At 34.6% G+C, this 24,502-nt stretch overlaps 1 protein-coding gene across 4 annotated transcripts in view; it reads right to left on the reverse strand.

Moving 5' to 3' along the window:
* The window catches only part of GLRA3 (glycine receptor alpha 3), a 195,014-nt gene extending 187,444 nt beyond the window's left edge, over positions 1-7,570 (reverse strand). For 3 of the 4 annotated variants that reach the window (XM_054683497.2, XM_016952527.3, XM_003310573.7), the window contains exon 1: positions 7,279-7,447. In XM_054683497.2, the coding sequence (XP_054539472.1) occupies positions 7,279-7,349 (71 nt within the window). In that variant the 5' untranslated portion in view covers positions 7,350-7,447. Of the gene's footprint in view, positions 1-7,278 lie in introns of all 4 variants that reach the window. The other variant, XM_517543.9, reaches the window with a different exon arrangement.
* Positions 7,571-24,502: the final 16,932 nt, after the last annotated feature.

Below are 24,502 nucleotides of genomic sequence, written 5' to 3' on the forward strand. Positions count from 1 at the left end.
TATAACAAGGAGTGGTATCATCCCAAGGTGGGTGGGCAGAAGTTTTTTCTCGGGGGGATAAAAAGCCTTTTTATTTTGATTTTTAAAATAAATATATAGAGAGAGTACATAAGAAAATACATGAAGTATCTGTGGTATTACAATTTCATGGAAGTCAGTTACAAAAAATGTCTACAAAAGGTGCTTTAAGAGGCAATAATGAAAAAAGTTGAGAAATATACATTACATTACACAATACAAATGCATTACACAATACAAATTCGGTTTTTCATGGGGCAAAGAACCAAACCCTTCTCTTTTCCACTAGATGCTGCCAATTTGTATCTGTTTTACAACCTCTTCTTGAAGTAGGTAATATCTTCTAAGGAGATTGTTTGATCCTATAAACTTTATGATATCTTGAACACAATACTTCCTTTTTCTCCACTTGATAACACAACTAAATAGAATTCAAATCTAAAATCTTAGAAAGATGTGACAGACAGGCAGATGTCATCTCAGTGCTTATATATTATTTGTTGAGCATGCATGACATTGAAATAAACATTATGGAGGTAAAACAAAGACCAGAAATGATTCTATCCCCATGGGAGTTAAAATTTAGATACACAGAGACAACTTGCATGAAAATCTAAAACACAAATTGGAAATGGATATCACAGGTTCTCCTCTCCACAGTGATACAGTGTTAAAAGTTGGGGTTTTGCTTCCCCAGTACTTAACACACTGCTTTGGATGTAGCCATTGCTCCATACATTATTATAGAAGTTATAGAGATATTCAGGTAGAATGCCATGGGCTCTCTGAAACTAGAGAATCCAAACTTCATGCATGGAGCACCTCCATGGACATTATCATTTAAAATCATGGCTCAAATATAGGCCCAATTTTTATGAACAGGAAGGTCATCATAAGTGGAGAAAATCCCCAAAGAACACAGAAACAAACATTTATGGAAGCACATATAGGAAAAAATAGTTCATTTTGTCTAGGAGAAAACAGAGGACATTTTATTTTTTACTAATTAAAAACAATAAATATTTTCCTTCTGAGTAAATGAGTCCTTATCACTGGGAATTTTAAAGATTAAGGGATGACCACCTGTTGAAGATGTTCAGAGATTCTAAAATTTAGGTAGGATATTGGATGGACCAGTTACCTCCATTGTAAGCCCAATCATTCTATGTTGGCAATGGTTGTATAATATTATCAGAAATATATCAGGGTTTGGCCATAATTCCTGATTGGTTATGGCAAATATTTGTATGTACTCATGGAGAATTCTTCATCGCTTACGTCGGAAATGCTTCCATTCAGTAAGCTTTTTCCAGAGATCTTTAAATTGTATGCTATTCCTAATTGTACCACTGAGGTGATTGCTTCTGTGCATCACGTTGCCTACGAGGTACTAGTAATACTTCCTCCTAAAAGCATCTCTAGTAAGGAGATTCTGAAAAAATTTCAGAAATACATTATGATGGAGCTGCATTGTTTTACCACTGTTTCCTCTTCTGGTAACATCTCAGGATTTAAAACTCCATTTATTGAAAATGAGTGTTGTTGCCATGCAGTTGTTAGAATAGCTTCATTTACTGTTACTGAACACCTCATTCTATATATACACTGTTTGTTGCTAAACAGTTGGTTCTGTCTTTGAATTTCTGCCTGCACTCCAGAACCAGTTCTCTGGAGTTACTCGTCTCTTTTGGCCATTTCCCCAAGCAAAATAAAGCCACAGCCTGTACCATCCACCTAATAAAAAACCAAAAAACTAAAACTCAAAAAATAATAATATATTTCCACATATACATGTACATACATATGAATTTGAGGCCGGTGGACCGCGAGGTCAGGAGATAGAGACCATCCTGGCTAACACAGTGAAAACCTCTCTCTACCAAAAATACAAAAAATTTAGCTGGGCGTGGTGGCACGTTCCTGTAGTCCCAGCTACTCAGGAGGCTGAGGCAGGAGAATTGCTTGAACCTGGGAGGCAGAAGTTGCAGTGAGCTGAGATTGCACCACTGCACTCCAGCCTGGGCAACAGAGCGAGACTCTATCTTAAAAAAAGAAAAAAAAAAGAATTTACTTTCTATAAGTACTATTAATGCAAGTATATAAATAATCCTATGGAAAAGGGTAGGAGACAAGTTTGGTGGGCAAATTAAGGAGGCTTTACTAGATATGTTTCATGATATAAGGAAAAGTAGATGATCTACCTTCTCCAAAATAATTCCCTGAAAATGTCCTGAGAAAACTTGAGTAAAGTATGTCATCTGTAAATATGGACTAGTTTATTAGATTAGCTGGAATTAGAGAAATGCTAATGTTAAGGTCCTCTTGATAAGTGATAGAAAGATATTAATATATGCTATTAATAATAACTGGTCCTTGAGATAAATAGCATAAAACTATGATAAATCTGCAACTTCATCACTTGGTTCTAATAAACCTCATCTCTACAGCTGAGCTCAGAGATCTCTGAGTACTTTTCCATGTTCTGTTCCAAGTGTTCTATCCTCATTATTGACAAATGTATTTTCCATTCTTTCTTTGCACCACAGTATACTCATCTTTATAACCTTTTGTAAATCTGTCGTCTGGCAATTAAATCTATGCAAATATCTGAATTCCTAGCTGAGGCCAGGAAACCTAGCTCTTCTGCAAGCATCTTAACCTCAAAATACCCCAAACCAAATTCAATGTCCTCTTTTCCTCCAACTATCCAAATCCTCTACTATATTTCAGTATTTCTTTTAAGAAACTATATTTTGAAGAAAAATTCTCACATGGTTTCCAACTTCTAAAACAATCAGATTAAACTTTTATTCTAGTAGTGTGTCATTGTTTCTTTACATAGCTCTTAAATAATTGCTATCACCAATCCTGTGACTAATTGTAATTTTGAGGTAAACACTACCTCTGAAGAAGAACCGATAGGGATATTTTGAGTCAAGTTATAAAACTATTCCTGTAATGATGACTACTCAGTTATAATTAAATTACTTCTTTCTAAATTTTAGCCATATTCCATTGTGAAACAATGCTGTGACTCCTCCATATTCTTGTAGTTTTATTAATGTAACTAGCTCAATAGTTGTTGTTAGTAGAATATAGTTTTAAATCATGAACTATAATTTCTTCAACTGAATTTGACAGTCACCTTTTCCCAATCACATACTATATATCTGCATCATTCCTTTTGCATAGAATATTCTCTTTATATATCATTTTGCCCCTTGAACAAATATCTTACAAGGCCCACCACAAGTACCAAGGCTTCTTGATAGTTGCGCTTCCTTATATTCCCTAAAATATTGCTATCTGTACTTTTTTCTTTTGATGTTTGACCCTTTTCCGTTTATTCTAGACTCTAAGTTGCTAAATGGAAAAGGTGACATTTGTTCAATCATCCAAAGCTAAATTGTGCTTAGCACAATTTGTGCACAGAATTTCGTGAATAAATCTTGTTAAATTGCTTAATCTTACATAGTAAACACATAATTGCTGATTGACTTGCCTCAGTACACAGTTGTGTGTTTAAGGGAAGAAAAATTATATAGAAGAGGAAATATTTTTCAAGATGTTCTTTCAATTGGCAGGGCAAATTGCTTGAGGCATTGACTGGACTATGATTCTTCTATACATGGGAAAATTTATTGCTATTTTCAGGGAAAGAGGGAAGAATCATGTTATATATAGCAAATATGTTTTTAAAACTATATAGAATCTTGCTATACCTCCATGTAGTAAATCATAATAATAGTAAAATTTTATTCCTAGAAATATAGTTTTCTTCAATATCTTACATAGAAAAATAGAGACAACATTAAAAAGGATTCCTCTCATCCTCCAAAACACACCAAAAGCAAAACCAGTAAGCTCTATGCTAAGATATTTTACTAAGGCTTTGAAGTAAACCAAGAAAATATTACATTTTTTATTATTATGGCATCTGAAATTCACACATTCAAGTTTTGACACAATGTGCCCTAATTTATTCAAGTAGCAATACTGTGTTGATATCAACTTGTAAAGATGAAAAATTAAATGATATGGCAAGAAAGTAATCAACTTAAATGAAATATTTTCTGTTGCTTCCCTGCTTTTGGAAGTTGTTCTGCAAGCTCTTCATAATCATCACTTATCTGCATTTCAAAGAAAGCTGAACACTGATGTTTTGTTCTTTATTTTATTAATATGATAACTAAAATCCAAAAGCCATAGAAAAATTATTACATAAAATAGCAATATCCAAAACAAGTATGAAAGTTTTAAAAACTTTTTTGTAAATATTTTGTAAATTTTTTTCTGCTGCTTTTGCCTTAATAATGCTTATTTACTAGAGTATAGATGATACTTTAGTGCTTTTATGTTTTTGAAAGCACTAAAGTTTCATCTGTAGGTTTGTAAAAATATGCTAGAAATACTAAAAATTTGTATAGTACGATAGCATTGCACTGATCAAATTGTGTACTAGTAAGCAACAGAAACTCTTATACATTACTGATATAAGTGTAAAAACATAAAACTACGTAGGAATACTGGCAGTATCTACTAAAGTTAAACACACCCATGCCTGTGCTATGCTTAGCAATTCCCCTTCTAGAGAAAGTCTTGGACCTCAACTTCATGATCCCAAAATGAATACATGTATTCACCACAAAAGATGTTCAAAGATATTCATAAAAGTACTAACAAACCCTAAGAAATACCCAAATACCCATCAACAGGACAATAGATAAGTTAATTTTGATGTATTCATATAATGGCATATGATACAACAATGATAATGAATAAGCTATTGCTACATGCAACAAGATGGATAAATCATATAAACATAATGCTTATAAAAATAAAGCAGACTCAGAGTAATTATATAAAGTTCTAAAATGGAAAAGATATACTTATTATATAAGTCAGGAGAGTGATTACCTTTGGCCAAGGTAGTGCCTTGGAAAGGATTATGGTGGAGGAAGAGGGTGGGGTGAGTGCTTCTGTGACAGTCACACTTCTACTTGCTGAACTGTAGTCTCTTCACTTGGGTGTGTTCCCTTTGTAAAACTTTATCTAGAGGGAAATGTATTATTTGTGCACTTTTCTTTGTGTATGTTGTATCTCAATAAAAATTAAAAAAAAAATCTTCAAAGCCTATGACATAAAAAGTCTGTACTAGTGAATTATTTACTTATAAATATCTGTGGTTTCTGGTTGTTGTTGTTGCCTCCAAATTGCCCTGGTAAGCTGTTTTGAAATTTAAAAATATGTTAGGAATTAATGCCAATACTTTCTTTTGTCTTCATCTTTTTTCTTGTTTCCTTTGTGCTCAATACATCAGGGCTAGAATTAGAGAATAAAGAATCATTTCCAGGAAGACATTTATTTTACAAAATATTTCCAGTAGAGGGAGCTTCCTTTTTTTTTTTTTTCTATAGGAAATCCTCTTTTGGGGGTCATCACTAAAAGTGAAAATGCTTAATTTTTTACATATAATTAAAGTTCTTCATAGAGTGATAACCTACTCTCATCTAAGACTAGTCATGGATAGAGAAAAATTTATTTGATTTATGAATGGAGAAAGAAAAACTTGATGAAGAATATAAGTTACAAAGTAAACTTTTGTATGTTGTATGTCTTTTCAAAGAAGTACATTTTTGGGCTGCTCATAAAATTTATTTCTAATTAAAATTATTTAACATTAAAAAAGATAAATTCTTATAATCACAATCATCCATTTGAAATACTTTTTCATAACTTTTAACAAAATTGGACAAAAGTCAGAGAATCTAGTGATGAAGATTATTTATCTCAGAACATGTTTTAACAAATACCATAGTGACTGCCATTATACAAATTTGACCTCATTGACCAAAACATTTTAGTTTCTGACTTTAGCTTCCTAAATCTAAGTATCAACTAAGCTAATCTGATTGCTTTGAAAAAAATGCATTTTACCATCTAAGCCATTAAGAAATATAGAGAAATAATCAATTTATATTTTAACATTAAGTTTGTACTCCTTTACATAATACTTTCAGAAATATAAAAGCTCCATATACTTGGCTTTAATTATTACAAATAAAATTTCTGACAATAATAAAGTCACAAAAATTACTAGATCATATCAAGATGATTTTTATTGAAAATACTTTGGTTAAAAATAGTTCAACTTCTTATTTTGGGAAAAATCAATAATTTCAGAAATAATAACCATCACAATCAGTTTCTATTATATACAGGCAAATAAAAATAATATAACTTTCTATAAGGTAGTTTGAGATACACTATTGGTTTTTGTAAGGTAGCCCAAAGATGAAAAATCGACATAGCAATAAAGAATATTTAAATACTTCAAGTAGAAATCAGTATGCATATAACTTAGTTACTCTAGTTATTGGACTTCAATCCTCCTCTGAAAACCTTGCAAGCCATAAAAATGGAAATCCTATGGTAATTAATTGTAACAGTAAAATAAAATTTATGTTGGTGGGTCAAAATTCTATATGAGCAGTACCTTATTTTTACACATTCATTAAGAATGGGGTAAAATTATCTGATCCTTTGTCTAGTTCTCTTATACTCTTTAAATTATTTTTTTAAGCCTGCCAAATATGACAGGATCATGATAAGAAAATGACATGTCATAGAACAATTTCATAGTTTAATGGCTTTGTTATAATATTACTTTACTCAAGAAGATTATTCCTGACATAGAACATATCTAAAAATCTATTTATGATTTTGCCTTCATGTATTACCTGAGCTAGGTCATTAGAAAATAGTACTTGCAAGGCCCTTATTTTGATTCATTTAACTTAACCTCTGAATATAGCAACAATATTTGGAGTTTCTCTCATCAGTAAATGACTATGGTCTGTATTTCTGCATTAAAAAAGTAATGTCTCGTTTCTAAATACTAAATGTTTTGTAACTTTCAAAAAAAGAGTAACACCCAAATTATATAATTCACTTAGAAAACGGGAACTTTAAAAGCAATTTGAGAAGGAAAACGTAGGCTTTTGAAATAATTTTTTTTTCTCAGCTGCAAATAACGCAAGATGCCAGTTACTAAAATGCACTAATCAATGAAAAAGCAAATGAGTAGGTCTCAGTAGATAGACTGCAAAATAATTTAGACAGAAAACAATACGATTAAATTGATTGTTTCAACAAGTCAATATAGAATTGCAAATTTCCCGGTCTCATCAATAACAAGTGGTTGCAACGTAATGCACAGGCTTAATGAGTTCTCCAACTGTTAAATCCAAGTGAACTCACCTGAGTAACAGTGCTGCTTCCCAGAAGTAAAATCCCGAAACTAATGTCCGAAAGTGTCTCACGTGGGCCATGATACGGAGAGATATTCACGATCCTGAAAATAGTCTTATCCAAGGCATGGGGAACGAGAAAGACAGAATGAAAATGTACAATCTAACCCCGCATGGTGTTGGTGTAGACTGATGCTTGGGAAGCTTCAGCACCTTAGACAGCTCCCCGCAGTATGCGGACCCCTTCTCAGCATTGAGCAGAAGTGGAGGGTTATAAATGTGCAGGTGATTTTTACAGTGAAATTACAAAAATGAGTGAGATGAAATGTCTGAAGTGCCTAGGTGCTGGGCAACAGTTCTCTAAAGCTCCAGCAGCAAAGGAAGAATGTTCGTCCTTCCCTGACTGAGACCCAGGATTGGAGGAAGAAGAGCAGCAACAGCCGGAAAGAGGACGCCTCTCCACCTGCTCCAAGCGCCGCCCGCCGGAATCCAGCTCTCCACCTTGGGTTAAAACCCGAGACCCGGAGCGCGGCAAAGGGAAGCGGGGGTGGGGCCGGACAACCCGGTCCTGTCGACCAATCACTACCGCACAGCGGGACGGAGTGACAGGCCACTTACGACGGTAGGCGGGGCTTAGCGCTTCACCCTTTAACAAAACCCAAACAAACCAAACGGCGACTGGAGCGAGGTGGGCGGAAAAAGCCACCTGGGAAAGTCAGTGGTTTTGTGGATTAGGTAGTGTAACCCCGCAGGAGGGACCCTTTAGTATTCCCTTCCGGGAAAAGGCACACTTTAGGTTTTCTCGGATGTGACACTGTCTGTTACACTCTACACCGAAATGCAAGAGTCAGCAGTAAACCCAGACCCTGGCGGAGGGCTGGGGAAGAGAAGACAATGTGGTGCGTGAACGCCCGTGGAACGGAAGAACCAGCTGCTTCTAGAATCCTCTCAAGCCTGGCCAGCTTCTGGCCAGGAAGCGTTGTTGACTGGATTTAAGTTGGGTTTCCTTAAGTAATAGTAAGGGTTCTAAAAAGATGAAGGTGTGAAGTCTAAAGAGATGGCTGCTAGAGACGCAAGGCTTCCCACCATTTTTTTTTTTTTTTTTTTTGTCTTTCCCGTTTTACATCTTCACAGTAAGTTTAAGTGAGAAGAACAGCTAGATCACATGGTACCATAAGGTCCATCTTTTCTCCGTCATGTCAGCCTTTCTGTCCTTCTCTTTCTCTATTCTTTTCCCCCTCTCCTTCTCTGTCCCTGTTTTCCTCCCCTCCCACATTTATTTACTTTGGGTTTTGGATGGAAGACTGGAAAAGAAAAGTGTCTGTGTGTATGTGTGTGTGTGTGTGTGTGTGTTGTGTTGTTTATGTATTTCAAAGTAATAGAATTTTTTTAAAAATTAAAACTTCTTTGATCTTTATAGTGGCTCTTATTTACTATCAGCCATGATCAAATGTTCATTCCTTGAATCTTAGATTTTCCCCAAAACTTCCTCAGATATTTATTCTGAAATCCCTACTTTCATCTCTTAACTTAGTCTAATGACATGTCAAAAATGATTCCTCATCTTGACACATTGGTTATTCCTGAAATTCTCTGTTTAACTGGAAAGCATAAGTCACCACCTTCCAACCCTCTCATATGAAAAATCTCTCTCTCTACACTTTAGTAAAAAAGTTTTATTTACATTCAGTGACAATAAAGAGTTTCCTGGATTTATTTCTAGATGTTTTTATTATACTTGTCTCTTTTCACATAGTGGTTTTCTGATTTAAATCATAAACTGCCGGAAGTTTCATAAGGAACACCATTGATTCTGCCCAGGAATATTTGTACCTGGAGAAGATTCATACCATTTTTATCAACTTAATTATTCACGATGAATCTTTTGAAATCTCACTAAGCACAAAAGCTTTTTAGTTGGTCATTCTTTGAATAGCAGTAATAATTGTTTAAAAACATACACATTAAAAAACTTCAAAACTTTATTTCAAGAATACGTGGATTCCTTGCTCTGCTTAACCACTGACTGGGTACTTTTAGAAAAGCTATGCTCTTTAAAAAATATCTTTATATATATATATTTAAAGTATATTTATTGAGAAAATTAGATTAAATGCTCTTGCAGATTTATTCTCTGGCTTGAAGGAGACAATGTATGTTTAAGTCAGTAAATTAATAGATAATATTAAAACTCTCTTTAGAGTAATCTGGAAAATTAAATTACACAATGGCTTAAAAGTCAGGATAATTTTAACTATTTCAACTTGTAGTTAACATAAAACATAGAAATATACTTTATAAAATTAGTACGGATATGAAATTAGTATGGATCTAATCTTTTTTAATATAAAGTTCATATGAAAGAATGGCTGGAATCCTCGTAATACTCATTTTTCATAACACCATAATTATTGTCTTCAAATTACTTATCACTCTTTGTTATCATCCTCCTCATTTATTTGTTTGACTTTTTCACTAGAGTGAGGACAATGGCCACTATTTAGCACAACACTTAGCATATAATAGATACTCAGTATTCGTTGGATGCATTAATTATCACATTGGAAACACAATATGTATTTTCTCTATTAGTAAATGAAGGAAGTTGTTACAGTGCATTGGGAACTAGACTAATTAGGTATATTTAAAATTGAGTGATTGTGGTGCTCTGTTTCTTTCAGTTAACATTTGACATTTAATTTTCTAGTGTATTTTTGTTGAGGGATATTTATATTGTTTGTTTTAATTTCTATAAGGTCAAACAGAATATTATGCATCTACATATTTTTGGTAGCTGTCTTGTAAATCGTACTCTTTTCAGAGTAATAGTACTGATTGAATGGGTAGGCGAGTGAATGTGTTTTTGGGTTAGGGGGAACCTTCTGTGGCTGACGATTAGATGATCAGCCCATTCATATACAACTATGCTGGATTCTGACATGGCCAAATCTCAGCTTTACCTTTCGTGGCCTTTATGATTGCTTTCTTGCACTAATGAATTCTACTTCACATTATATAGGACATGGGACTTCGGAGCTTAATGGGATATCGATCTTCATCATGCTTAATACTTACTTTTCAAGAGAAAGCAATTGTAGACCAGTGTGGTTAAGTGATGGTTACAAGCCCTCATATCCAGTAAGCTGAAGGTATCAAACTTCAATCTGGGGCTTTTGGTTCATTGTCTAGTTTTTCTTTTGTTCACTACCATGGAGCTATTTTTAAGGCACATTTATTCTATTTTTTCGAAATATATGTACGTTGCCTAAGCAACAGAAAGATCAATTTCAGTATAATGATAAAGGTGCCTCTTTTATTTAGTTAGCTTTTTTACATTTCCTCAGTTGTTACTACCAATGATCTAAAACCTGGAATATTTTACACATATTGTTGAGATGCTTTGCTATTTAATAAAAGCCCCATATACTCTTTAAGTCAATGTAGTATAGAATTAGTGCTAGTTTACTGAGAGTTGATTGGATTCAGTAGCATTGAATCATTCTAACCATCTCATCAAAAGTTGATATACAGATCAAAATGCCAGTTTAAACACTTACCAAAAGTAATGTTACTTTTGAAATAATTAGAATATTGACATCTTTGAATTAACACTCCCTAAGGTTGAAAGAAAGTTTTAATTTAGGAATCAATCAGAAAGTTGCTTATTTAATATAAATCTAGTAGAGAATAATTAGCCCTATGGCAGGCTTACATATTGTCACTGAATATATGAGCCTAGTGAACTTACCTTTTGCATAAGGATTGACCTATTGAGAACACTAGAATAATCATGAAATGTTATTAGTTGATTAGGTGAGCCTCTATTTTGAATTGAGGGAGAATATCCAATAATTTATTTACATTTGCTTGTCTAGGCTACACAATTTTGTACATGAATCTCAGCAACAGCTTCCTAATTGTTTCTCCTGCTAATCTAATTAAAGCTCCATTGTAAATATTAAGTTTTTTTAAGTAAATCAAACGATGCTACTTCTATTCCCAAAGCCCTTTATTTCCAATGCAACAAATTAAATTCATACTCCCTTTTACAGCTCACGAGACTCTGAATACTATCCCGTTGGTAATCTCTTGAGCCTCATTTTTTTTAATGTGAAATTGTATTTATTTTTTGTACATTTTGTAGACAGTTTTAACTTTTCAGAATATTTAAATGAGTAATTTATTGTAAAATACACTGAAAATTTATTTTGCTTATTTATTTTAAAAAATATTTATTAAGAGATGATTGATGTTCAAAAAGCTGTGGATATTTAACCTATACATCTTAATGTGTTCGGAGATAAGAATACACCTTTGAAACCATCAACACAATCAATGCTATAATCCTATCCATGACCTCCCAAAGTTTTCTCCCACTCTTTCGATTGTTTTGTTTTTTCTTTCTGTGGTAAGAGCATTTAACATAAGATTTATCTTAACAAATTTTAAAGTATACAATACAGTATTGTTAATCATAGGCCCTTTGCTGTGCAGGAGATATTCAAAAATTTTTTGTCTCGTATAATTGAAACTTTAGACCTTTTGTCCAATCCTGCCCCAGTTTACTCCTCCCCTATCTTCTGATAACAACCCTTTACTCTGTTTCTGTGAGTTTGACTGTTTTAGACTCCACATATACGTGAGATCAAATAGTATTTATCCTTCTGTTGACTGGCTTACTTCTCTTAACATAATGTCCTTCAGGTCCATTCATGACGTCACAAATGTTCAGGTTTTCTTCTTTTTTTAAGGCTAAATAACTTTCCTGTATGTGTATATATTACCATGAGTCATGGTGTCACAATTGATTTCTTTATCCATTCATTCATCAATGGACACACAGGTTGTTTCCATATCTTGACTACTGTGAATAATGTTGCAGTGAACATGGAAGTGCAGATATCTCTTCAACAAACTAATTTCAATTCCTTTAGATATGCACCCAGAAGTAGGATTTCTGGATCAAATGGTAATTTTAGTTTTAATGTTTGAGTAACCTTCATCTTGTTTTCCATAGTGGCTCTACCAATTTACATTCCCATCAACAGTGTAAAGTGTTCTCTTTTCTCTACATCCTAGCCAACACATGCCCTGTGTTTTTTGATAATAGCCAACTTAACAAGTATGAGCTGATATCTCATTGCGGTTTTAATTTGTATTTTCCTGATGACTGGTAAAAGCCATTTTTCACATACCTATTGGCTATTTTATGTCTTCTTTTGAGAAATGTCTATTCAGTTCCCTTGTCCATTTTTTGTTTGGGTTGTTTCATTGCTATTAAGTTGTTTGAGTTTATTATACATTTTAGATATTAATGAATTTTCAGATACGTGGTCTGCAAATATTTACTCTCATTCTATAATTTACCTTTTCATTTTGCTAACTGCTTCCTTTGCTGTGCAGAAGCTTTTTCATTAGATGTAATCCCACTTGTTTATCCCTGCTTTTTTTTTCCTGTGCTTTAGTGTCATATCCAAGAAGTCATTGCCCAGTCTAATTTGTAGAAGCTTTTCTCCAATGTTTTCTTCCAGGAATTGTATTGTTTTATGTTTTACAGTTAAGCCTTTAATCCATATTGAGTTGATTTTTGCATATAGTGGGAGATCAAGTCCAATTTAATTTTTTTTTGTGTTGAATTTTGATTTTTCCAAAACCATTCATTGAAGAGACTATCTTTCCCTCATTGAGTATTCTTGGCACCCTTGTGGAAGATCGGTTGACCCTATATGCATTGGTTGATTTATGGGCTCTCCGTTCTACTCAATTGGTCTATATGTGTGTTTTTATGCCAGTGCCTTGTTTCAATAACTGTAGTTTTGTAATACATTGTTCAAATCAGGGAGTGTGATACCGTCAGCTTTGTTCTTCTTGCTCAAAATTGCTTAGACTTTTTTTTTCTTTACTGGTTTCCTTTTTCCCCACTATGTATCAGTCACATGAGCTGTTTCTTTTCTCAGAATCTGTCTACTTTAAACACCTGTCCTCTTGGGCTTTCTATCTTTGGTCACCTTTCAGCCTTTAACTCACAGTATGGCTATCAGTTTCTTTCTTGAGCACAATATATAACAAAATTTCCCCTTTACTTTTAATTCGGGGTGTTTTTTTCTTCACAGATGAAATATAATTTGATGTTTGCCCTTGTTTGAATACTCCATGAAGATGAGGAGAATACATGTTTGTGTCTAACAGTGTCTGGCATGTGGTAAGTGGTCGGTAAATATATGTTAAATCAATGATTGAGTGCATAAATATTCTTTGTTCTTTGGTTAACCCTTTTTTAAATTCCATGCTTACTAAGCTTTTTAACCCATTCTCTCTTCATAAAATTATTTAAGATCTCTAGGTTGTAGTGTGTTTTCTTTGGCGATCGAAAAGTAACTTTGGAGTTTTTATGTGTGCCCTCTGTTCACTTTGCGAGTACTTTATTTATTTATTTATTTTTGAGACAGAGTCTTACTGTGTTGCCCAGGCTGGAGTGCAGTGGTGCGGTCTCAGCTCACTGCGACATGTGCCTCCCAGGTTCAGGTGATTCTCTTGCCTCAGGAGAGTACCTTGTTTATGAAAAATAAGTTAATATTATCCATTATACTAGAATTTTTACAATTGTAGCACTTGTTAAAAAATATTCAAGACAATCTTTAGAGACAGTATGGAAGAGCTTATTCAAGGGAGAATATTGCGATAGGTATAGGGATTGCTGCAATGGGTCTTATAGTATGGTAGAGACATTGGTCTTGACTCTGATTACAAGAGGAACAAATGCGAATCTATGGTCAAAGAGTAGGGGCTGGCGAATGAAAAGTTACTAAGAGAAAACATCAGGGATAAGGGGATTCTTCTTACACTGACTTGACAGGATTTTTTATTGAAGGTAAACCAGCATAACAAGATATTGAGGGTAAGGAATAAGGAATTTGATCAGATATCAAGGGTGTTTATGTAAGGGCAGGGGATTTTCACTAGACTAGCCCAGCAAGATTCTTGCTAAAAGTGCGCTAAACAGGCAGAGCCACTGGAACTAAGGACAAAGCCCAAGGTCAGGGCCTAGTCAGAAAGAAGACTCAGAGGAGCCTGACTCAGGCTTGGGCAATAGCTTAGACTTTTTTGAAGTCTAAATATGGCAATTCTATTACATTGGAAGATAACATGTTAATGATGCATCTATTCCTGTCCACAGCTTTGGTCAGAACCACACTAAAAAGAAACGTTAAGAACTTACCTATTATAGCATTTTAACTGGATAACAAGTAGGCTGCATGTGGTATCATCACAGTATCTAATGATATGCTACAGAATTAATAATTTACCTCTATAGAAAAAAATTATAATCAGTTAATTTGTACAGTTAATACATTTTCTGAGTTTTGACTATTAATTTCTAACATAACAACTATCACATATGTAAGTGTTTTATAAGACCATTATCACTTCCAGCTTCTTCCAAAATCTCGTTTTCTTAACTAATGTTTATAGTATTTTTGCCAGAGTATATATCCTAAAAAAGGTGCCCATAATCAAAATATCTAAAGTACTGGAAATATATTATTTAAAAAAAAAAACTAAATACCTAGCTGAGATTTCACAGATAAATAATAAAAAATACCCACAGGACCAAACTATTGAAAAGGAATGAAGCAAAAAAAGAAGTGAGGACTGAAGCTGAAGGGTGCCCAAGGGGAAACAACTGATCTCTCTTCGACTAGAGCTTCCATTTTAACTCGAGGCCCACAGAATTGGAGCAATGACTACAGCCCAAACAAAGCCCTAAACACTATGTCTTTTAAAGCCAGCAATCCCTGGAGTGAATAACCACAGGACACAATCTAGAAAAACTATTTATATCCTAAAGGAAAGAAGGAAACTTGTCTGTCTCAGCTTTAGCTCTGAATGAGGCCAGCAAAATCTCGCTAAAAAGTCATTTACCAAAAACATATACAGTTTTTGAGCCAGAATTAACACCACCTATGGCCACAGAAACACCAGGTTACAAATATGTATTTAACTGGTGCTGTGATTTTAATGTCCCAGAAATCTGGTAGAAACAACCATAATTCTCCCTGGAGGACTATATCTTAAGTTCAAGTCTGAAGGGAAGAATTCCCACAGATAAAGTTCCAAAGAACATATGCTCAGTATCAAAAACAGAACACATGAAGAAACAAGCTACTATGAATTCGAGTCAACAAAGCAGGTAAAACAGAATTTGAAGTATAAAGATTGTAGATATTGGAATAAGTGGCTAGAGAATATAAAGTAAGTGTGTTTGTTAGAAGAATAAAAATATGGCTGGCACTATAAAATTGGTCAGTTAGATTTTTTTAAATAACCAGGAGACTATGTAGAAGTGAAAATTATTGTAGCTAGAATTTAAAAATTATGGATATTTTTAACAGCAGATTAAGCAAGCTGGAAGATAATAAGTGGGTTAAAAGATACATCTGGGGCTGGGTGTGGTGGCTCACGCCTGTAATTCCAGCACTTTGGGAGGCGAAGGTGGGCGGATCACAAGGACAGGAGTTCAAGACCAGCCTGGCCAATATGGTGAAACCTCATCTCTACTAAAAATACAAAAAAAAATTAGCCAGGCGTGGTGGCAGACACCTTTAGTCCCAGCTACTCAGGAGGCTGAGGCAGGAGAATCGCTTGAACCAGGGAGGCAGAGGTTGCAGTGAGCCGAGATAGTGCCACTGCACTCCAGCTTGGGTGACAGAGCGAGACTCCATCTCAAAAAAAAAAAAGAAAAAGAAAAAAGAAAAAGATACATCTGAAAATTATACAATATTAACCATACAGAGTCAAAGATATTTACAAAAACAGGCTTAAAGACATGGAGAAGACATTTAAAGACATGGAGAAGAGATTCATGATTTCTAGCAAAAATTAGATGCATATTAAGAAAAAATATAAATTAAATGGTGATACGTAAAATATGAAGAGACAATAACTGAAAGTTTAATCAAAACGATTAGATATGAATTTTCATATTATGGAAGTGAAAATTATCCCAGCAGGACAATGGAGAAAAACTACAGCTAGACTGCGTAATACTAAACCGCGTATGCAGTCTAACCTAGACTGATAGTATTTCTTGTAAAATACTTATATATGTGATAGTTTTTAATGTTAGAAATTAACAGTCAAAGCTTACAGACTGACTAGGCTAGACTGCATAATGCTAATGACAAAGACATTTCAAAAGCTGCTACAGAGGAGAGCAGCTTTTATTATTTTAAAAGAATAAAAATAATGAATAACAGCTATCTACAGTTTATAAGAGTCAAGTATAAACCAAAGGATATTTAGAAACATAGAAGTAAAAAGAGAGGAAAACACGTCAGGTAAATGCTGACCCCTGCAAAAGTAAAATCAAATATTAAGCAAAGTAAAGAAATTAATATATTTACACGCGAACCCACAAAAAGCATCTTTATATAATGAATAAAGTTTTACCAAATGGATAGGAAATTTCTAAATTTGCATACATCTAATAATATAGCCTCGAAACATGTAAAGCCAAAAAATCAAAAGGATAAATCTAGCACTATAGCAGGGCATTTTCATATGCTATTCCATAGCTTTTATGATATGAATTAGGACATTAATTTTGAAAAATATATAATATGATTAACAAATTTGATTAATGAGACTAGTTAAACAACAATACAACCACAATTTTGTAATAAGCATTTTTTTTTTTGAGACAAGGGTCTCTGTGTCACCCAGGCTTGAGTGCAGTGGCATGACAATAGTTTGCAGCAGCCTTGAACTTCTGGGCTCAAGAGATCCTCCCACCTCAGACTCCTGAGTAGCTAGGACTACAGACATATGCCACCATGCCAGATTAATGTTTTTTGTTTTATTTTTTGTAGAGATGGGGCTCTTGCTATGTTGCACAGGCTGATCTTGAACTCCTGGCCTCAAGCTATCCACCTTGGCCTCCCAAAGTGTTGGGATTACAGGCCCGGGCCACCAGACCCAGCCCATAATAAGCATTCTTTTTAAGCATACATTAAGCATATAGATGCTCAAATTATAGAATTTGAACATATAGACGATAAACAAATTTCAGCTAATTTTAAAATGTGCTATCATCTCAGAGAATGAATTTAAAATTGAAATTGAATAAAGTTAAAATGAATAATTATATAATGCAAATTAGGAAATATTTATAACTTAAGGTAATAAGAATACTACATACTGAAAGCCTCTAAAACTGCGATTAAAAACAAACGGGTATCCCTAAATTGTCTTAAAGTCTGAAAATTAAGATGAAATTAAGATAGAAATTAAGATGCGGTCATGAACAGCTCAATAAATCTCATAAATATACAAGGAAGTAAATACACATAAGAGAATAAGTAATTAATAAAGTAGAAAACAAAGATAAAATAAATCGTTTTAAAAGCGAAATGTTTTTCAACAGGGTTTAAATTAGCAACATTTCTCACAATAATAAAAAAGCAGAAAAAGAGAGAAGCAGCAAATAAATAGTATTGAATACTCAAGTTTGGAAAATAATATGATAGTCAAATATTGATAGCCAGGGCATTTCCTAAAAAATAAAAAAAGAAGAGTGACAATCTAATAAAAGACAAATATGGAAATATTGCATTAACAGGAATTTAAAAATACAAAATAGGTGTTTGTATAATTAAAGATGTTAGACTTTGGCCGGGCACGGTGGCTCACGCCTGTAATCCCAGTACTTTGGGAGGCTGAGGCAGGCAGATCACTTGAGGTCAGGAGTTTGATACCAGCCTGGCCAACATAGTGAAACCCTGTCTCTACTAAAAATACAAAAATAAAAATTAGCTGGGTGTGGTAGTGTGCACCTGTAACTCCAGCTACTCCAAAGGCTGAGGCACAAGAATTGCTTGAACCCAGGAGGTGGAGGTTGAATTGAGCTCAGATTGCACCACTGAACTCCAGCGTGGGTGACAGAGTGAGACTTTGTCTCAGAAAAATAAAAAAATAAAGATGTTAAACTTTATTTGTAATTAAGGAATACAAATTAAATTATGGGCACAATTTTAGAGCCGACATATTGACAAGTGTGTAATTGTAATACCAATTGTTGCATGAGTGTGGATCAACAGAAACTTATATAGGGCTAATGAAAATGTACACCCATTTTAAAAAACAAGTTTTCTCTACATTAACTATAATCAAGAATGCTAATCTTAATTATATATCCTAGAAAATAATCTGGCATTGGTACAACAGGAAGAATGTACAAGAATGTTGATAGTTTTTAATGGAAAGTTGGCTTGAAATAAATGAAATGTCTACCAATAAACAAAGAAACAATAAGTAAGTAAATGAGTGAAGTATGTCCATGTAGAAGAATATTATACAACCATGAAAATGGATATAATTCAGCTACTTATTTCAACATGAGTGAATCATAACTACACAATGAAATACACTGTAGAAAATAGAGAATTCCACATATAGAAAGTGTCATTATTTGTGTCAATTGATTGATAAGTAGCTGTATTGAATACTTTACTGTATAATAACCCCTATATTATCTGTTGACTCGTGATTCCAAACTTTAAAAATATTGTTTCTAGAGTTTAAAATATTATTGGAGAAATCATACTTATATACCCAAATAGTAAAGACCAAAACAAAACAAACAAAAACATTCGAGGCAATATCTAACCAACAGCTAATATGCTTGGTTCAGATAATATGGATTTTAGGAATTTAGAAAAATGTGAAGCCAGAATAATAGAGTGCACTCTATGAGGAGGTAAGTGATAATACAGTGTAAAAGTTAGGTAAGTTGTTGGAAGGCATATCAAAGACACCAGACCCGGTTTATGTGCCGTACAATTTGAGATTCTGCCCCAGTACTTCAGCTAGTAAATTGCTCCCCTGTTGGAGTGATGTAAACTTTTAATCCTGAAGGATGTGAAACCTTGGTTACTTTGTCTTTGTTCAGTCATGTTTGGTGGATTTGCCAACTTATCTCTAATCTCTAGGCATGAAACAACCAAGAGACAATGCATCGGATCTCCTGGATTCCCAAATAGATACTGTAAATTGTATTGTATAGCAGAAATCTTAGCTTCCGATTTTAATCAATGCTGATTACCATGGCTACATGGCTACTGAAGTGAAATGACTTTTTTTTTTTTTTTTTGTCTGCAGATCCACTGGCATGATAAAGGCATGGTAGCTGGCCAGATGGTACATGCAGTTTCTAGTTCAATGGAACTCTTCCTGTATCTCTAACAGGTGAGTTTTCCCTTGACACCAGGAACTATTGCCTATTAGAGACAAAGGTTGTGAAGCGAGGAAGCACAAACTCTCTAAATAAGTGGGGGTCAAAATGAGAAAGTTTGATCCTACTTGTACTCCTAGGTTCCTGAACTCATATGTTCTCAGCATTGGTGTCTGTACTCATTTGCTAGGACTGCCAAAACAAAATACCACAGACTGGGTGGCTTCAACAACTGAAATTTATTTTCCTAAGTTCTGGAGGTTAGAAGTCCAAGATCAAGGTGCCAGCAGGTTTGGTTTCTTCCGAGGCCTTTCTCCTTGGCTTGCAGATGGCCCCCTTCTCACCTCGCCTCACTGTGGTCTTTCCTCTGTGCATCCACATCTCCGCTTTCTCCCTGTGGGTCCTAATCTCCTCTTCTTATAAGGACGCCAATCAGATTGGATGAGGGCCCATCCTAAGGGCTTCGTTTTAACTTTATTACCTCTTTAAAAACCCTACCTCCAAATACAGTAGCATTCTGAGGTCCTGAAGGTTAAGCCTTCAGCATATGAATGGGGAAACACAATTCAGCCCCATACATTGGCAGTTGATTTCGGGAATGTACTGCATCATGGAGAACACTACTGCACAGCCACAGGCTGTTGTCCTAAAGCCAGGATATTTGCTGAACCTTCAATGGGGTACTCAGCCATTCTATTAGGCCAAATATGTATAATATGTATGATATAAGACCAATTAATCTAATAGTGGTGAGACCATTATTCTGTATTTTGCTGGCAGTAGAAAATGTTGACAAAAAGAGTCAAACTCTGTGAAATATTTTAAGAGGCTTATTCTGAGCCAAATATGAGTGATCACAGCCTGTGACGCAGCCCTCGGGAGGTCCTGAGAACATGTACCCAAGGTGGTTGGGGTACAGCTTGGTTTTATATATTTTAAGAAGGCATGAGACATCAATCAAACACATTTAAGAAATACATTGGTTTGGTTCAGAAAGGTGGGACAAATCAAAGCGGGGGCTTCCAGGCTATAGGTAAATTTAAACATTTTCTGGTTGACAATTGGTTGAGTTTGTCTAAAGACCTGGGATCGATATAAAGGAATGTTCAGGTTAAAGATAAAGGATTTTGGAGACCAAGTTTTATTGTGCAGAGGAAGCTCCCAGATAGCGAACTTCAGAGAGAGCAGGTTGTAAATTGTTTCTTAATGGGACTTGAAAGGGTGCCTGGCTCTTAGTTGATTATCTCCTGGATAGGAGGAAAGGAAGGAAAACGAAGGGGAAAGGGGATTCTCTATAGAATGTGGATTTTCCTGCAAGAGACCTTGAAGGGCAATGAAGGTAGGGTAAGGAAATATATTTTGGGGTTAAATATTTTTTCTTTGTCTCATAATGTTATGCCAGAGTCAGATTGAGAAGTAAGTCACAATATATAGGGTTGAAAAAACCCATCTGATGAAAATTGTTTGTAGGGCATGACTCCTTAGACCCCTTAGGTAGGAATTTGTGTAAAATAAAAAAATCAGAGCTTAGTCCTCAAAAATTATCTATTTTCTTTTAAATTGAAAACATTTAAAAATCTTTTTGGGGGTATATTTCAGAATATTCCTTTTTAAAAGTCTGTTTAACTGTCTCATACACACATATTCACAAACACTGAGAAATTATTTTTGTTCATGAAATGAAAAATGGCATTGTTTAAAATGATTTACTAAATCATGTAAGTCTTCAAACTAAAACATATTATTATTCTCTCTGTAGTTCCTTTTTTCTATGGCTAAACGTATTTGGAATGCTATGTGTTGTTTTCCTGGAGAGAGTCCCACGTGATTCTTGAGTGATTAGACAATGACTAGCCATTAAGCCACTTTTTTTGCTTTATTATTATTTTAAATTTTAAAATGGGAATATTATGTGATTATTTTTCACTGAAGTGAAAATGCAAATAAATTACCCAAGAGGTGGTTTATAGAGGAGATACTTTTGTTGTAGGTATAATACCTTTTAGTGTTTTATGAAAATCCTCATTTGTTTCTCAGCTGGTAATGTGTCAATACGATGTATGTGTGAAATTCTAGAGTTGCTTGTGACAATGTTCTGTTTGTTTCCATGACCCCAGCAGTTCCTCCTGTGTAGCCCTTCAGGCTAGAGTCCCTTTATTATTTCATCTACCTCTAGAATGTTGTTCTGCAATTTACCCACTTTTATAGCATATACGACCATGACCAAACAATCTAGAACTTATTTAATACATACAATAGAGTATTCAGGGTAGACAGTTTACCTAAATATGGCCATTATAGGTTGAATTTTGTCCTCCCAAAAGAGATGTGCTGGAGCCCTAACCAGGGGTATGTCATGTGACCTTATTTGGAGATAGGTTCTCTATAGATGTAATCAAGTTAAAACGAGGTCATTATGGTGCACCCTAATCCATTATGACTGATGTCCTTATATAAAGAGGAAATTTGGACACAGAGATAGACAAGCATAACCGGAAGGTGATAAACAGAGAGTAGACGATGGCCATCTGCAAGCCAAGGCAAGAGGACTGGAACAGACACTCCCTTCACAGTCCTCAGAGGTAACCAACTCTGCCATTGCCTTGACTTTGGACTTTTAACCTCCGGAAATGTGAGGCAGTAAATTTCTGTTGTTTAAGCCACCCAGTCTGTCATACTTTGTCACAGCAGCTCTAGAAAACTAATAAATTTGGCTCTCTACACCTTCTATTCAAATTCCTGACAATCTGTCTGTCTTTTCTAAATCAAATTGCCGCTGGAATCAATGAGAGAATAGGCTTGAAGATCTTTATGGAAAGAACAGATAAGGACTCTTTCCTCCTTGGGCTGAAGGAGAGTTTCCAGATTCTTGGAAGAACCTATCACACAGAGACTCTTAGATTCTTAGAAGGAAATTTGACATTGGTAAAAATTACTCCAGTCAGTATGACCTTAGGGACTAGGGAGGAGCTGGACTAGGTCCTCTGCTCCTGAGGTTGAGTATATGCCTGGAGACCTAGGAACAGGAAGGCTTCATCCTGCTCCTCCACAGTGGGTTTTGGCAGCCCTTCTGCTCATGTACCACTGGCTCAGTGTTGTAGAGAGTAGTCTGCCTGCTTGCACTTGTTTACCCCCACCACCAGATCTAAGGGCTAATAAAGAAAATAACAAACAGGGGTTCTAACAGCCAGAGAGAGGATCAGTCAGCACAAACAGATCTCATGACAGCAAAATAGAGTTGCGGCAGGAGACAGAACATACTTGAACAAACAAATAATAAGAACTCTTAGGAAAATTCAAGTGCACCCCAATCACACATACTTTCTGGAAAATCACATGATTTTCCAATTAAATGTTTCAGTAGGTAAACTGAAGGATGCTTTAATATGAACCCATTCAGAGGTATAGAAGATCTTATAGAATAAATGTGTCAAAGCACAGAAGTACAAGTTATAATAAACAAACAAACAACTAGCCATTTGGAGAGTAGATGAAATAAAAATAACCGGCAAAAGTTGGACTTACATAAGAAAAAACATGACAGAAGCTTAAGTAAACAAATACAAGAAGAGATATCTTGAATTGAGACAAAATTATCAGAAGAATGAGTCTTACTAAGTTTTAGGCAATTTTAAAGTGAAATAAGCAAAGCTAGCCATACCCTGCTATAATTAAGCCTTTTAAAAAGAAAAAAAAGGTTATAATATTTCACACAGAGATTCTAACAGAAAAATCTAAACAAACAATTAGTAAAAAAGAACCTAGCCAATTTATCAAAGAAAAAATGTACTCTACAGCCAAGGAGGGTTGATAGCAAGAAGACGAGACTCTCTCAATATAAAAAAACTGCCAACATAATTACCAACAAATTTAAGAAATAAAGCATATGATCATTTATGAATTTTGACAAGCACTGGGTAAAATGTTTGAATTTCCAAATAAAACAGGTATGTTTGTAAAATACTTGAATTTAGTAAATATTGTCAAAAATGCTGCATAGGCTGGGCATGGTGGCTCATGCCTATAATCCCAGTGCTTTGAGAGTCCCAGGTGGGAGGATGACTTTAGGTCAGGAGTTGGAGGCCAGCCTGGGCAACAGAGTGGAGACCCTGTCTCTACAAAAAGAAAAAAAAAAAAAAAGAAAACAATAAAACAACCAAGCATGGTGGTGCATGCCTTTAGTTCCAGCTATTTGCAGGCTAAGGAGGGATAATTCCTTGTGCCCAGGACTTTGATGCTGCAGTGAGCCTATGCTAGCACAACCTCACCCCAGTCTGGGCTACAAAATGAGACCCTATCTTTCCCCCCACCCCCCAAAAAGGTGTGTAGACTATAATGTTAAAAGTTAAGGCACTAAACCATTTCAATCAAACCAATTATTATTCTATGACGCCCTGGAGATTCAGTGAATGTAGTGAAGTAATGACATATAAAACAAAACTCACATAGCCAATGAATATAAGATAAAATTTTTAGGTGTAGATAGATAGAGGGAATGGAAAACCATGTACAAATGGACAAAAATGCATAGAATCCCTCAATATCATGTCTAATATACTTTTGCATTTTTAGAAAATGATATATGGTGTGTATACATACAAAGAAAATAAATTGGCAAATTTTTCAATAACTACTAAGATTAGCAAACCTTATTACCCACTCTTCAGGAGCTATAACTGAAGAAACATTTTTAGACAAATGTTCTTATTTGGTATTAACAGATTGTTTTACTTATATTCTTCAAATTATGTAAGAAATGTGGAAGCCAGCCATTCGAATTCGATTTGTCACATGCAGTTTTGCCAGAGCTTTTTCTGTCATGATTATTGGTGTTCAAAAGTTTAATACTTACTGTATTATTTACCGTAGATAATATTCATGATAGGAATCCCATGGCTAATAAGCACAACTTGACTTTGTATTTATTTTATGCATTACTAAAAAAAATTCCATTCACAAATACTGACTGAGCCTCATTCTATGTAGTGTTAAAGAAAATAAATGA

The sequence above is a fragment of the Pan troglodytes genome, chromosome 3 (genome assembly GCF_028858775.2).
Source record: "Pan troglodytes isolate AG18354 chromosome 3, NHGRI_mPanTro3-v2.0_pri, whole genome shotgun sequence".
In the NCBI taxonomy this organism is placed as follows: Eukaryota; Metazoa; Chordata; class Mammalia; order Primates; family Hominidae; genus Pan; species Pan troglodytes.